This window comes from Gorilla gorilla, chromosome 5 (genome assembly GCF_029281585.2).
Source record: "Gorilla gorilla gorilla isolate KB3781 chromosome 5, NHGRI_mGorGor1-v2.1_pri, whole genome shotgun sequence".
NCBI classification, from domain to species: Eukaryota; Metazoa; Chordata; class Mammalia; order Primates; family Hominidae; genus Gorilla; species Gorilla gorilla.
In genome coordinates this window covers 182,952,186-182,966,409 of record NC_073229.2, presented here as the reverse complement: position 1 = coordinate 182,966,409, position 14,224 = coordinate 182,952,186, and the positions used below count along the sequence as shown (strand labels likewise).

The window sequence follows — 14,224 nt, the reverse complement described above, 5'->3', positions numbered from 1 at the left end:
TTGGTTGATGAAATGCCAGGGTAAAAGGGATAGCCAATTGAACTACAGCATAAGTACTGCTTTAATTATTTGGCAGAGTGCCTAGTAAAGGTTTTTTACAATACTAACATACGTTCACTTGGGGATGAATAAGGGTGAACTGATGGGTTAGGCTCTTGGAAGTGCCTGACGTTACTGCATCCTATTAAGTCTTTAAGGTACGCCAAATTTTTCCTTCGTCATTGGAGACACGAGGTAAAACTGGTCTTGGAAGATGGAGGCTGGATGGCCCTTGAGGGCTGACCTGCAGGGTACTGCACTTTAGGAAATAGCAGAGAGAGTCTGGCATAGTTTACTATCCTAGGCTGTGGGATTTTGAAAAGGACCTACTATGCAGTCTACGTCTTGTCCATCAGAGGACTATCCGAGTGGAAAGGGGACAAGCTGGGCCCCTGGCCTACCGTGCGCACACGCGTAACAGTCGCTTTTATTTAGAGTGCGGATGGAATATTTAATCCATTTTAGCCAGGCATTTATATTTTGATACCTTGCCTTCATTGCTATTGTTTGCCTTAGGTTCTTCACCTTTATTATAGAGACATCAGTCTTGTCCTTGTGCTTGGGAGGAGTGATTGATGGAGTGGTTGAAGGAGATTGACAACTAGAAGGAGTAATTCTTTTGGTGAAATGGATATATGGATTTAAGGACTGACAAAGACCTATGGAAGCAGTCTATTTTAAACCTTTAGTGTTGTATAGGACATTAGACTAAGCAGAACATAGAGATTTTGTTTCAGAAGGACAAGAGTCTGATTTTTACTAATACAGCTACTATTCTCTGGATTACTAGTATTCTTAAAGGAACTTACTATGTCTTCCTAATTTGAGGAAGTCCAAGAGGGACAGAGATATTTTTCTGAAGTAGTAAGCTGTTTTTGGTTATGTAAATCTTTATAAGGCATAATTAAACAGGCATTAAAAGTAATAACTTGAGGTGAGTTAGATTTAGTTATGTTGGCCAGGCGCGGTGGCTCACGCCTGTAATCCCAGCACTTTGGAAGGCCAAGGTGGGTGGATCATGAGGTCAGGAGATCAAGATCATCCTGGCTAACACGGTGAAACCCCGTCTCTACTAAAAATACAAAAAATTAGCCAGGCATGGTGGCGGGCGCCTGTAGTCCCAGCTACTCGGGAGGCTGAGGCAGGAGAATGGCGTGAACCCGGGAGGCAGAACTTGCAGTGAGCTGAGATTGCACCCCTGCACTCCAGCCTGGGTGACAGAGCGAGACACCATCTCAACAACAACAACAACAAAAATTAGTTATAAGATGGGAAGTAAAGGGAAGAAAAGAAAAAGAGAGATAACTTTGAACAATGGCCCATGATTCTGAAGGTGACGATGCTTTTTTGACTTCGGTATGATGTGTCCATCCTTTTTTTGCTGTGCAAAGGCAGTCTTGGTGGTTAGCAGCACAAGGTAGGGTCCTTCCTAGGCTGGCTTGAGTTTTTTTTCTTTTTATTTTTTGATGAGGACGTGGTCCCCAGGCTGGTGCTGGTGTGCTGGAAATTCTAGGGGTAGTACCTGTGCTAAAAGACTTTTAGTTTTTTTGTTTTGTTTTGTTTTTGAGATGGAGTTTTGTTCTGTGGCCCAGGCTGGAGTACAATAGTGTGATCTCGGCTCACTGCAACCTCCGCCTCCCGGATTCAAGCTATTCTCCTGCCTCAGCCTCCCGAGTAGCTGGGATTACAGGCGCCCGCCACCACGCCCGGCTAATTTTTTGTATTTTTAGTAGAGACATGGTTTCACTATGTTGGCCAGGATGGTCTCGATCTCCTGACCTCGTGATCCACCTGCCTCAGCCTCCCAAAGTGCTGGAATTACAGGCGTGAGCCACCACGCCCGGCCCGAATATCTTTTTTACTACTGGAGGTTTGTATGATGTTTAATCTCCCCCCTAATGGGGACTTTTCACCTCTTTTTAACCTTTAAGACATCCCGACTAAGGAATACTTCACCGCCCCACCCCGACTCGCCCCCTGGCGGCTTTTCTTTCTTCAGTCCTAAGGAATGCTTTATCGCCCCTGCGGTTTCTCTTACCTTGGTATGTCCTAACCAAGGAATGCTTTACCGCCCCGCAGCTTTTCTTCCCTTAGTCCTGACCACCAAGGAAATATTTTACCAGCTCCTCCGGTATTTCCTTCCTTGTCTTATGCATGAGGTTACCTGGTCCACGTGGTATGTGAGGACCCTGCACTCCAGGTTACTGGCTGCTTTCTTTCCGCGTTGCTGAGAGTCCAGGTTTATTCGTCACACGGGGTGGGTCTCGATTCCTTACCCCAGAGGCCACCGCAACAAGGCAGTGGGGCGCCTCCTCATGAGAGAGGAATAGAGACCGCCCCTGGAGGAGTGTATCCCCGTACGGGCCACCATTTTGTTATAAGTAAAATGTTTATTTAGAAACAGAATGCTTGTTCCTTAGTACTATAAGGAAAAATTAGCATTTAGACAAAAAGTTTTTTTAGCAGGGCAATTTTACTTTCTGCAGAAACGGTGCTCCTAACAGACGGAACAATGACGACAGCACACCTGAACAATGGAAGGAAGCAATTTTTATCCTTTACGCAGCTTGTCCCCGCTGCTGTGTTTTGTCTCCATTGGCTGGAGCCAGACCTTACAATCTAAAACCTGACTGGCTAATAATTTAAAACTTTTAAAAATAGATATAGGCAATAGAGAACAAAGGAAAAGAGGAAGTTGCTTGCAAAAGGACTTAGAAAAGTAGTATTTCCAAATAAGGAAGGGGCGTAGGCTGCAAGCTGGAACGTGCCTGTGAGCATATTCAGCACAAATATCTTGGTTAAAGTACAAGGACACAGAATGTACTTATTCCTTTGTATCTAACAGCTACATAGGATAGGGCTTAACAAAGAGTTATTAGCACAAAGCAAGGAGGCTTGAAGAAAGTTAGTCTTTAAAAGAAATTATTATTTTTAACATTTATTATTATCCTTTAACAAAAAAAGGAAACTTTAAAAAAAAAAAAACGTTGGTCGGGTGCAGTAGCTTACATATGTAATCCCAGCACTTTGGGAGGCCAAGGCGAGAGGATCACAAGGTCAGGAGATCAAGACCATCCTGGCTAACACGGTGAAACGCTGTCTCTACTAAAAATACAAAAGATTAGCCGGGCGTGGTGGCGGGCGCCTGTAGTCCCAGCTACTCAGGAGGCTGAGGCAGGAGAATGGCGTGAACCAGAGAGGCGGAGCTTGCAGTGAGCCGAGATGGCGCCACTGCACTCCAGCCTAGGTGACAGAGCGAGACTCCGTCTCAAAAAAAAAAAAAAAAAAAAAGTAAAGTACAGTACAGTACACTTGGAAAGGGGCTAAGCAGGCAGCTTGAAAGATCCAAGTATCCACATGTTGAAATGTAATTGCCAATGTGATAGTATGAAGAGGTGGGGCCTCTGGGAACTGAATAAGTCATGAGGGTGGGGCTCTAGTGAATGGGATTCAGGCCTTTATAAGAGGCTGCACACAGCACTGGACCCTCTTGCCCTTCCATCCTTTTCACCATGTGAGGAAGACACTTAGAGCCATCTATGAGGAGCAGACCACCAGACACCAGTCCTGTCCATGCCTTGAGATCCTGAACTTCCCAGTGTCTAGGACCATGAAAAATAAATTTCTATTGTTTATAAATTACCCAGCCTGTGATATTTTGTTATAGCAACATGGATGGACTAACACAAGTGTTAATTGAAGCATTATGGCCCCTCACCCAAGAATCCACCTATTATACCATGCATCACAATTCTAGGCAAAAAAGTAAACACTCAATGTTTTTTGTGTGTTTGTTTTTTGAGACAGAGTCTCGCTGTGTTGCCCAGGCTGGAGTGCAGTGGCGTGATCTTGGCTCACAGAAAGCCCCGCCTCCCAGGTTCACTCCATCCTCCTGCCTCAGCCTCCTGAGTAGCTGGGACTACAGGCGCCTGCCATCACGCCTGGCTAATTTTTTGTGTTTTATTTATTTATATTTTTTTAGTAGAGACGAGGTTTCACCATGTTAGCCACCCAGGCTGGAGTGCAGTGGTGCCACCGCGCCCGGCTAATTTTTTGTATTTTTAGTAGAGAAGGGGTTTCACCTTGTTAGCCAGGATGGTCTCGATCTCCTGACCTCATGATCCACCCGCCTCGGCCTCCCAAAGTGCTGGGATTACAGGCATGAGCCACCGCGCCCGGCCTTAATGTTTTTTAATAAACAAATGAATGAACGAATGAATTAAAATGCCTACCTATACACAGAGAATACATTTAAAACATCACAAAGCAATCTTGAAAAAGAAGAACCAAATTGGAAGACTTATAATATCCAACTTCAAGACTTACTACAAAGATACAGTACTCAGGATAGTGTGGTCTTGGCATAAGGGCAGACGGAAGAGATCACTGGAGCAGAACAGAGAGTCCATAAGGAGATCCACACTTATGTGGACATTTGATTTCCAACCAAGATGCCAAATCACTGTGGGATACAACAGTCTTTTTTTTTTTTTTTTTAACAAATGGTACTAGGTTGACTAAATATCCATATGGAAAAAAATGAGCCCCAATCTCTACCTTACACCATTCACTCACACACAAAAATAGTAATGAGCTGGAGCACAGCCCTGAAGGTAAAAGCTAAACTTTTCTAAATTTCTAGATGAAAACATGGGAGAATATCTTCATGACTTGCAGATGGACGAGACACAGACTTAACCGTAAAAGAATATGCTGCCAAATCAGACTTCATCAAAATTATAAACACACAAAATCAAAAGACACCAATATTTATTATTACTCCCATATGTATGAAAATGTTCATCATAAGATGTAAAAAAGAAAACCACTCTCAAAGTATAGCAAGGGTTTCCCCAAATCCCAACCTAAGTAAAATATCACTTCCAAGTTCTATTGTCACATTCCAGTTTCTCTCACAAGGCGACAGCTCATCCCTCCCCTTGTCTACTGATGTCATAACCATGCCGCACATATCAAGAGTAGTTGGGGCTGGGGACAGTGGCTCATGCCTGTAATCCCAGCTACTCGGGAGGCTGAGGCAGGAGAATTGCTTGAACCTGGGAGGCGGAGGTCACAGTGAGCTGAGATCGTGCCACTGCACTCCAGCCTGGGCAACAGAGGGAGACTTCATCTCAAAAAAAAAAAAAAAGAGTACTTGGATGAGGCACGCACATGAGAACAGCCATGGGAGGTGGGCGGGTGGCCTCGAGGCCTGCTGGGTGAAGATTCCCTCCACAACACTTTTCCGGCCAGGCCCAGCTATGTCCATCCTTATAAGGTAAAAACCTCAGAAGGATGCCTTCTTCCTAATAAAGCCTCATGGCCGAACACCTGTTTGACCCATTTAAAAGGAAGAATGAACGTTCTAGGCCGGGTGCGGTGGCTCATGCCTGTAATCTCAGCACTTTGGGAGGTCGAGGCAGGCAGATCACTTGAGGTCAAGAGTTCGAGACCAGCCTGGCCAACGTGGTGAAACTCGTCTCTACTAAAAATACAAAAATTAGCCAGACGTGGTGGTGGGCGCCTGTAATCCCAGCTACTCAGGAGACAGGCATGACAATCGTTTGAACCGGGAGGCGGAGGCTGCAGTGAGCTGAGATGGCACCAGCCTGCACTCTGGCCTGTGCAACACAGTAAGACTCCGTCTCAAAAAATAAATAAATAAATAAAGTTAAAATAAAGAAAGTTCAGCTGGGCACGGTGGCTCACGCCTGTAATCCCAGCACTTTGGGAGGCCGAGGCACGTGGATCATGAGGTCAGGAGATCGAGACCATCCTGGCTAACATGGTGAAACCCCGTCTCTACTAAAAATACAAAAAAATTAGCTGGGTGTGGTGGCGGGCGCCTGTAGTGCCAGCTACTTGGGAGGCTGAGGCAGGAGAATGGCGTGAACCTGGGAGGCGGAGCTTGTAGTGAGCCAAGATCGCGCCACTGCACTCTAGCCTGGGTGACAGAGCAATACTCTGTCTCAAAAAAAAAAAAAAAAAAGAAAGTTCAACCTAGGAACACGATGTTAACAGAAGAGATCTGTCATTATGCAAACAGTATGGCACTCTGAACAGACACTGAAAACATCTCCATCTCAAAGAACCCAGGCCTTGTGTCACAGTATGGGAAATTAGATGCTGGGGAAAACAGTGCTGAATGAACGAAGGCTTCCAGCCAGCCAGTGATCTCTTTGGACCCATTACTTTGCATTCCCAATCATATTAGATCACTTCCCATCCAGAGGCTCCCCAAGACTTTGAACAGTTCTTCAGTGGCCCTTACAGAAAGACACTCTCTCCAGACAAATGAGTATTTATATTCAGTCCGCTGGATCTCTAGGAAACACCAGAATTATCAATGAAGAATCTATGAAATGGCTCAAGGCCTATTGGGAGGCATAATTCTATGGCTTGAGAGCAAACCTCCTAGAACTGGTTCCTGTTTCTGCAATGAGGTGTTCCTTTAGAGCCAATGATAATTCACAAACAAAGCCTACAAGTTCATGCAAGGGACATCTTGAAGTTCTTAAAAAAGAAGAAACCTGAAGACGCCTGTGTCATGGGGATAACAATGATTGATCTTTACCCAAGAGACTCCTGAAATTTTGTCTTTGGACAGGCCTCTTTGACAGATGGTGTAGGGATATTCAGCTTTGCTAAGTATGGCAGTGATTTTTATAGCTTGTGCTATGAAGGCAAAGGGAGGAAGTGACAGAAAACATCTTCAACTGACTATTCAATTTTTGATAACTATTACATTCTGGAAAGAACTAATGTTTCACTACATTGATCCTGTAAGATTTTAACACATGAGATTGGACACACACGTGGACTGCGACACTGTCAGTGGCTTGCATGCCTAACGCAGCTCCAACCACTTGGAAGAAGCTGACCGGCGCCCTCCTGCCCTATCTGTTTACCCGAGTTGCAGAATGCTGCGTTATAGAAAGCTACAAAGCACTGGTGGAGTGGATTTATAATGAATCTGCTGACACACCTGGAGTAACTCCAAAACACAGGCCTGAGGATAATGCAACTTTACTAAAACCTGTGGAAGCCTTTAAGGAATGGAAGGATGGATAATAAAATGCCTTGCTGTTCTCCAAAAATAAGAACCTTCAAATAGGAGTAATTGAAATAAGGACTTGTACATTATGCTTTCCAAAAAAAAAAAAAAAAAAAAAAAGAGCATTGGAATGAGACTCACGTGTCTAAAACCTCCAGAGAATATGGTACTGGGTGCCGGACTGGATGGGAGATTCTGTTGCTTCAAAATAGGGTTAGTAGAGCATTTGGGATCCTCTTGATTGAGAGGTTTCAGAATATCTGGTGCACTGACCTTCTGGAGAAGGAAAAACAAAAATTAATATTATAGTCTCCATCCCAGTTTGGTTTTGTTCAAATGTGGTGACTTCAGCAAGCATCTATGACTTGATGTTACTAACATGCAAACTTCTGAGTAGGAGGACACACCTGCATTTGGTAAATGCGTGTGCATGCACACACACACACACACACACACCACACTAGCGCACACACGCACGCACACAGGGCCCAGAGACAGACAACATCCAGCTTTGGGATAGTCATGAACAGTCATGGGTAGATTACTCGTGGATTAGTAAAAGTCTTAAGTCCAAATTTTAACCTTAATAAATGGTCCTGGCATTTAATCACTTGATATATAATAATTAGCCTGATAAGCAGAGTTTTAGCTCTAAGATGCTTATAAAAAGGGAAAAATCAAAATATGTCTCTAAATTTTCTAAAAATACTTTGCTAATAGTTTATGCTTTTTTTATTTTTTCTTTCTTTTTTTGAGACGGAGTCTTGCTCTGTCACCCACACTGGAGGCTGCAGTGCAGTGGCACAATCTTGGCTCACTGCAGCCTCCATCTCTCGGGTTCAAGCAATTCTCCTGCCTCAACCTCCCAAGTAGCTGGGACTACAGGCATGTGCCACCACACCTGGCTAATTTTTGTATTTTTAGTAGAGATGGGGTTTCACCATGCTGGTCAGGCTGACCTCAAACTCCTGACCTCAAGTGATCCACATGCCTCAGCCTTCCAAAGTGCTGGGATTACAGGCGTGAGCCACCACACACAGCCAAGCTGACATTTCTATGATGTATACAGTTGTGTTTTCCAATATGGTAGTCACTAGCCACACATGACTACTTAAATTAATTGAAATCAAACAAAATTAACTTCTCAGTTGCGCTAGACCCATTTCAAATGCTCCATGGCCACATGCAGCCCTGGGCATTGCGTGGACAGCTCACATAAAGATCATTCCCATCCCTGCAGAAAAGTTCCATTGGAACACAATGGGCAAGGTGGGAAAACCTCTTAATGACTGAAAATATACAGTTTCCAAGTGGAGGCTTTAGTTTTTGGTGCTGGGTTGAAAGAACTCAGAAATACAACAGTTGCCCCACAGTCATAATTTTCAGGAAGAAAATATTAAGTGAGAATATGATAGAACAAATGAAAGAAAGGATTACCTCCAAATTATTTATGCTTTCCATCCCCAGAATGCCAACTTAATTCCTACAGACATTTATTTATTAAGCAACACTATATTCACGCCACTATGCTAAATTCTGAAGGCTGGAAGAGTAGAAGGGGAGGAAGAGAGAAGAAAGAGGAGAAGATGAAACATCCATCCTCCAAGGGCTCACTAGCTAGTAGGAAGACAGAGACACCATTCAAATGGAAGCACCAGCCAGGTCAATGGGAAAGAGGCCAGGGAGAGTTTCTCCAGCACGCAGGCCTCTGGGATGGTCTTCAGTGAGGCTGCAATCATCCGAGAGGATGCTGAGGCTGGCTGGGGTAAGCCTGAGAGGGAAGGCCTTCCACCTGGAGCAGCTGGTGACGGTTAAACAGAAAGCACGTCCTAGACCTACAGACACGTAGACACGTGGACACAGATCACAAACACACAGGGGATGTGTGATGTTGTCTGAGGGGACACTAAAGGTGTGACAGAAGTGTCAATCAAAGCTACAGCGAAGGAGCCAGAGGCTGGAAGAGCCAGAAGATCCAATGAGAGGGGTTCAAGAATGAAGGTGTGCCAGAGGAAAAAGTAGGAGAAAAAGCTTACCTGCAGTTAAAGAAAGGCACATTTTAAATAACTGCCCATTATATTGGCAAATGTTAAAAATTATAAAGTTGAGTTTTACTAGATGAAGAAAGTCCTGGAGATGGATGGTGGTGACAGGTGCACAACATTAGGAATGTTTTCAATGCCACGAACTATACACTTAAAACGGCATAAATGGTAAGTCTTATGTGTATTTTACTATAATAAACATTTTGAGGAGAAAAAAAAAGGTACAAAGTTGAATGTTGGCAAGAGTGCTGGAAAACAGGTGACTCTGCCCTGCCAGTGGTCAGGTAAATTGAGTCAACCTCAATGGAGGGCAACTTGGCAGCATGAACTAAAAGCCTTAAAAAGTAGCTGTTAGGCTGGGCGTGGTGGCTCACACCTGTAATCCTAGCACTTTGGGAGGCTGAGGCAGGCGGATCACGAGGTCAGGAGATTGAGACCTGGCTAACACGGTGAAACCCTGTCTCTACTAAAAATATAAAAATTAGCACATGCCTGTAGTCCTAGCTACACAGGAGGCTGAGGCAGGAGAATCACTTGAACCCGGGAGGCAGAGGTTGCAGTGAGTCGAGATCGTGCCACTGCACTCCAGCCTGGGCGACAGAGCAAGACTCTGTCTCAAAAAAAAAAAAAAAAAAGAATAGCTGTTAAAAAGAATAACTGGCCAGGCACGGTGGCTCACACTTGTAATCTCGGCACTTTCGGAGGCCGAGGCTGGCAGATCACCTGAGGTTAGAAGTTCAAGACCAGCATGGCCAAAATGGAGAAACCCTGTCTCTACTAAAAATACAAAAATTAGCTGGGTGTGGTGGCAGGTGCCTGTAGTCCTAGCTACTCAGGAGGCTGAGACAGGAGAATGGCTTGAACCTGGGAGGCAGAGGTTGCAGTGAGCCCAGATTGCTCGCTCGCTGTCTGGGTGACAGAGCGAGACTCCGTCTTAAAAAAAAAAAAAAAAAAAAAAAAAAAACCAGAAGAGAGAGAAAATCTTTTCCCTCCACCTCTGTCCTCAGTTCCCCTCCCCAGAGATAGCCCCTCCTGACGGTTTTTAGGCATCCTTCCTGTTTAACAGGTGCATGTTTTTATGGCCAATATAGGTCAATACTGTACATTCATAACATATACAATAAAATCCCAGTGGAATGCACAGGAGAGGAGAGGTAAGAATTCACTTCTTGAAGAATTCTGGCCCAGATGCTTAAGTCAGCATTTTTGAAGGGGTGTTTTCAGAACATGTGGTTCAAACTTAACAGAGAAGTGGTGTGGAAAAGATCCTGAGCTGTTTTCTCAGTTAACATCCCCGAGTCACTGCGTGATTTTAAGGTGGGAGGATCACTTGAGCCCAGGAATTCAAGACCAGTCTGGGCAACATGGTAAAACCCTATCTCTAGAAAAAATACAAAAATTAGCTGGGCAGAGTGGTGTACTCCTGTAGTCCCAGCTACTCGGGGGTGCTGAAGTGGGAGGATCAGCTGAGCCCAGGAGGTAGAAGCTACAATGAGCTGTGTTTGCACCCCTACACTCCAGCCTGGGTGACAAAGTAAGACCCTGTCTCAAAAAAACAAACAAACAAACAAAAAAAGAAAGTTATCTACTACTTCTGTGCCTCAGTGTAGCCACTTGCAAGGTGGGCACCAGCATCCTCTACTTCCAAAGCAGGGCCACTGTGTTCTATAATTAATATTGATGAAATATTAATAATCTGATGAAAATGAGAGGGATTTTGGTGAGCTCCCCAGCTAAGGCATGTGTAATTGCAGTCTGATGAATGTTCTATTTAAAGACGTACTCCTGGGCCAGGCGCAGTGGCTCACACCTGTAATCCCAGCACTTTGGGAGGCTAAGGCAGGCATCCGATTGAGCTCAGGAGTTTGAGGCTAGCCTAGGCAACACAGCAAAACCCCATTTCTACTAAAAATCCAAAAATTGGCCAGATGTGGTGGTGCATGCCTGTAATCCTATCCACTCAAGAGGCTGAGGCATGAGAATCACTTGAACTGGGGAGGGAGAGGTTGCAGTGAGCCAAGATTGTGCCATCGTACTCCAGCCTGGGCAACAGAATGAGACTCTGTCTCAAAAATAAATAAATAAAAATAAATAGAAGTGTACTCCTTATATTTCAACCCAATAGTTATTTAGCACTTATAGATCATACTATCATTGCTGAGTACTTTATAAACATTTGGCTAAATTGTCCCTTATAACAGCCATATCTGGCTGGGCGTGGTGGCTCACACCTGTAATCCTAGCACTTTGGGAGGCCTAGGTGGGAGGATTGCTTGAGCCCAGGAGTTTGAGACCAGCCTGGGCAACATCTCTACTAAAAATAAAAATTAAAAAAAATCAGCCAGGCATGGTGCCATATCCCTGTAGTCTCAGCTACTTGGGAGGCTGAGGTGGGAGGATCACTTAAGCCTTCGAGATCGAGACTACAGTGACCCACGATAGCACCACTGCACTCCAGCCTGGGCAAGACAGTGAGACTTGGTCTCAAAATGAAACAAAGAAACCAACCCAGCCACAACCTCAATTAAGGTGGGGAGAGAGAAGGCCTGCAGAAAGTTGGAAGCGTTCCTGCCAAGAGCATGGCTGAGAAGTGGACACACGCATAACAATGTCTACTTGGATCGGCTCTCTCCCCACCGTCTCCCCACCGTCTCCCCTGCACCCCACCACTTCTATCCCTGAGCTCCCTTAGCCCTTCAGACAACCCTGGCCAGGCTCTGGGCCATGTGCACATGCAGCAGGGGAAGGGGCGTGCCGAGGACCCACGGGCCATCCTCATGCAGAACGCCACAAGCCCAGCCTGTGGTGCGTGGGATGCGCCACCACACAGCACATCACGGTGCAAATGGGAAATGCGTCTCACCTCTGGGGCGTGGACAGGGTGTGGTTGGTCTCTGGAGCAGGCTTCACCTAGCTCTTGGTCACCTCTTTGCCCCAGTGTCCCCGTCTTTAGTAAGGACAGGAACAGTAAGTACCAACTTCATAGGGCTGTCTTAAGGATTACAAAGACTAAATACCTCTGAAGGGCATTACGCTGAGAACAATGCCAGGCATCTGGTTAACCCCAAGTCAATGTTAGCCTCTGAGTGGTTTCCTGTGACTCAAGCAAGTAAGAGAATGACTCATGCTTCCACAAGCCCCTTCCTGAACCCTCTTTCTTCAGCGGTCCTCATTTGTCCTTCTTATGGGAACATAGAGTTTAGAATTCAGAGTCAAATCCCAGGTCTGCTCCTGGCTCTATCTCTCATTCACTATGTGACATTAGGCACGTTGGTCAACCTCTCACTAAAACTCAGGCTTTTTTTTTTGAGACAAAGTTTCACTCTTGTCACCCAGGCTGGAGTGTAACAGTACGATCTTGGCTTACTGCAATCTCTGCCTCCTAGGTTCAAGCAAAGATTCTCCTGCCTCGGCCTCCTGAGTAGTTGGGATTACAGGCACCCGCCATGAGCCTGGCTAATTTTTGTATTTTTAGTAGAGATGGGGTTTTACCATGTTGGCTAGGCTGCTCTCGAACGCCTGACCTCAGGTGATCCACCCACTTCAGCCTCCCAAAGTGCTGGGATTACAGGCATGAGCCATGGCGCCCGGCCAATTTTTAAAATTTTTAATTTATTATTATTTGAGACAGGGTTTCACTCTGTCACCCAGGCTGGAGTGCAGTGGTGCAACCATGGCTCACTGCAGCCTTGACCTCCCGGGCTCAAGCAATCCTCCCACCTCAGTCTCCCTGGTAGCTGGGATTATAGACATGGGACACCACACCCGGCTAATATTTGTATTTTTGTAGAGACAGGGTTTTCTCATGTTGCCCATGCTGGTCTCCAACTCCTTGGCTCAAGCAATCTGCCCACCTCGGCTTCCCAAAGTGCTGGGATTACCGGCATGAGCCACCAGGCTCGGCCGATCTTTATCATGGGAGTAACAATGTCTACCGCGGTATTTTTGTGAGAATTAAATGTGATGAAGTAGGCAAGAAACAATGCTGCCACCACGTGTGGCACACAGGGCTTCATATGGTTGCCAACCCTCCCCTCCACCTGTTTCACTAGGAGAAGGAGTGATCCCCGGAGGGAGTTCGGAGGGAGCTTCTGTAGACCCCGGGAAGCTGACAGGAGCTGACACTTGTGTTATAGAATTTCAAACGCCTGCCAAATACATTTCAAACTGTCTAGACACCTCACTCCTAAAGTGTGGTCTGAGAACTTCACAGCATAGACTTCGCCAGATCCCAGGAGTTCACCAAAAATGCATCTGCGGTTCCTCATCTCACGTCCACCCCGCAGCTACTGATTTGGAATCTGCATTTTAAGAGCCCCAGTGACCCCTATACTCATAAGAGCTGGGAATCACTGCCTCAGAGTTCAGTCCTCTTTTGGCTATACAACCTTTGGCAGGTGACTTAATCTAAACCTCCATTTCTTTACATGTAAAACGAGGCTGCATGCAATACCTACCCTAGACGGTGGTTATGAAGATAAAACGAGATAGCCTAGTTAAGCTATTAGTACAGAGTCCAGCACATCATAGTCAATGCTGGCAATTTAGATAAAATATTTAGATGACTTAGATAGCAAATCAAGATACTACATTATCTCATTAGATGTTTACAAAACCTTGTGCTGTGGGCGGAACAGGTATTATCATCTTCATTTTACAGAGGGGCGCACTGGGCTCGAGCGGGAGGCAGGACGTGAACTCTCAAGAGGCTGTGTGCAAGTTCCAGCAGGAGAGGGGGGCTGACCTCACACCCTCGTCTAAAGGACAGTCTGTCTGGGGACAGCCTGAGTGGAGTCCACAGCAGCAGAGAAGGGATACCAGTTCTGTCCAGCCTACCAGGGCAGTCACATCAACACTGCAAGCAACAGCTGGTGGCACCTGCCCAGCCAAGGCACCTCAGCTGAACTAGAATGCGGGTTTTCCCATTCTAAGGTTGGCTCTCTCTCTCTCATACCCGAAGCGTTCACTCCAGGCTGGGTTAGCCCTGGTGGGAAGGTGGAATAATTATTTCCCTAGAAGCCTTTACTAAGGGAGCTCTCACTTGTGGTGTGGACAGCGGGGGAAGAGCGCCCCCACAGGCTTGCTC

General features: G+C 45.7%; 1 protein-coding gene and 1 pseudogene across 22 annotated transcripts in view; one reads left to right on the top strand and one right to left on the bottom strand.

Moving 5' to 3' along the window:
- Positions 1-14,224, bottom strand: part of SYTL3 (synaptotagmin like 3) — a 122,202-nt gene that overhangs the window by 31,971 nt on the left and 76,007 nt on the right. For 20 of the 22 annotated variants that reach the window (XM_031012085.2, XM_063707225.1, XM_063707224.1 and 17 more), the window contains one exon: positions 7,235-7,369. In XM_031012085.2, coding sequence (XP_030867945.2) covers positions 7,235-7,369 — 135 coding nt within the window. The remainder of the gene's footprint in view (positions 1-7,234; positions 7,370-14,224) is intronic. The other 2 variants (XM_063707223.1, XM_063707222.1) reach the window with 1 other exon arrangement.
- On the top strand, positions 6,076-7,139 carry LOC109027287 (archaemetzincin-2-like; annotated as a pseudogene).